General features: G+C 43.8%; 1 protein-coding gene across 1 annotated transcript; it reads left to right on the top strand.

Annotated features, from left to right (window-relative positions):
• On the top strand, positions 1–526 carry EDB93DRAFT_616252 (uncharacterized protein). Its single transcript, XM_041456878.1, has 3 exons — positions 1–42; positions 110–425; positions 484–526. The coding sequence occupies exon 2, from the start codon at positions 161–163 to the stop codon at positions 395–397; it is 237 nt and encodes a 78-aa protein (XP_041300497.1). The 5' UTR covers positions 1–42; positions 110–160; the 3' UTR covers positions 398–425; positions 484–526.
• Positions 527–1,066: the final 540 nt, after the last annotated feature.

The following is a 1,066-nucleotide window of genomic DNA, read 5'->3' as shown; positions in this document are numbered from 1 at the left end:
CCATATCGACCTCGCGTTATTTGCAATTGAAGCTACTTGGAGGTTAGTGTTCCGTGCAAGTTCCGCGTGTCATTAGTCTCATCTCAATATTTTTCCATCACACGATAAGCAATGGATTCCTATTTCAAAATACACCACCGAATAATCAAAAGAAGAAGAGATGCAAATTAAACTTATTGCTGTACTTCACGTGTTGATGTTGACTCACAGATTCAGTGGCGTAGCCTGTTTGATGCGGAAGTGCCTGTTAGAAAAGGACCTGAAGGGTAAGAATGGGATGGAAAAAGAAGTTATTTTGCAAGTCGCTATGGAACGCCATGTTTCAAATCAAGGTGGTGGCGATTACGAGCACCGCCAAGCCACACAGCACATCCTGATTTTTTTAAGAAATAATTGACCGTCAATATTTCTACATATGCATACAGGTGGGCGCAAAATACAAGACTAGTACATTCAACATCAGCCCTTATTCCATTCCGCTAGACGTTCAAGACGCAAGAGCGATTTGTTTGACTGATGCCAATCGACTGTAAGTTGAGTTTCTTTCATACGAACTAAACGACCTACCAGCTCCAGTACAATTTGGCGATCCTATGTTTATCATGACGCACTCGCCAAATGTGTTGCCGCTCAATACTATACTTTCATGACCATGTGTAGGTTCTGCCTGCATCGCTGACGGAGGCTCCAAGGGCGTGGGCTCTGCAGTTGCGGTAACGTGTTCTAACTTGGTGACGGCTGTTTATGTTGTGAGGTGAGTCTTGTCATTCAGACATACAAAGAACTTACTGGAACCGTTGCAGTGACTTGAAAACTATATTGATGGTTCCCCCTTCCGCAATATAATTGCTCTGTATCATCATGATACAGTTGTTTTGGTGGGTTTTGGGATGACTGTTCGACGCTTGGTAGCGGAGTGCCATTAGTTATGAATTATGACCAGGTAATGAGATTGGCGTTGCATTGGCATCTTGCAGTGGCACGATGGCAAGAGGCAAATATAACTCTGTTGAAGCACGAGGTGAATATGCTTCAGTGGAAGTAGTCATTGCAGAGATGAGGGGGG

Source organism: Suillus bovinus, assembly GCF_016758785.1.
Source record: "Suillus bovinus strain UH-Sbo-P2 chromosome Unknown EDB93scaffold_455, whole genome shotgun sequence".
In the NCBI taxonomy this organism is placed as follows: domain Eukaryota; kingdom Fungi; phylum Basidiomycota; class Agaricomycetes; order Boletales; family Suillaceae; genus Suillus; species Suillus bovinus.
This window is presented reverse-complemented; position numbering and strand designations above follow the sequence as displayed.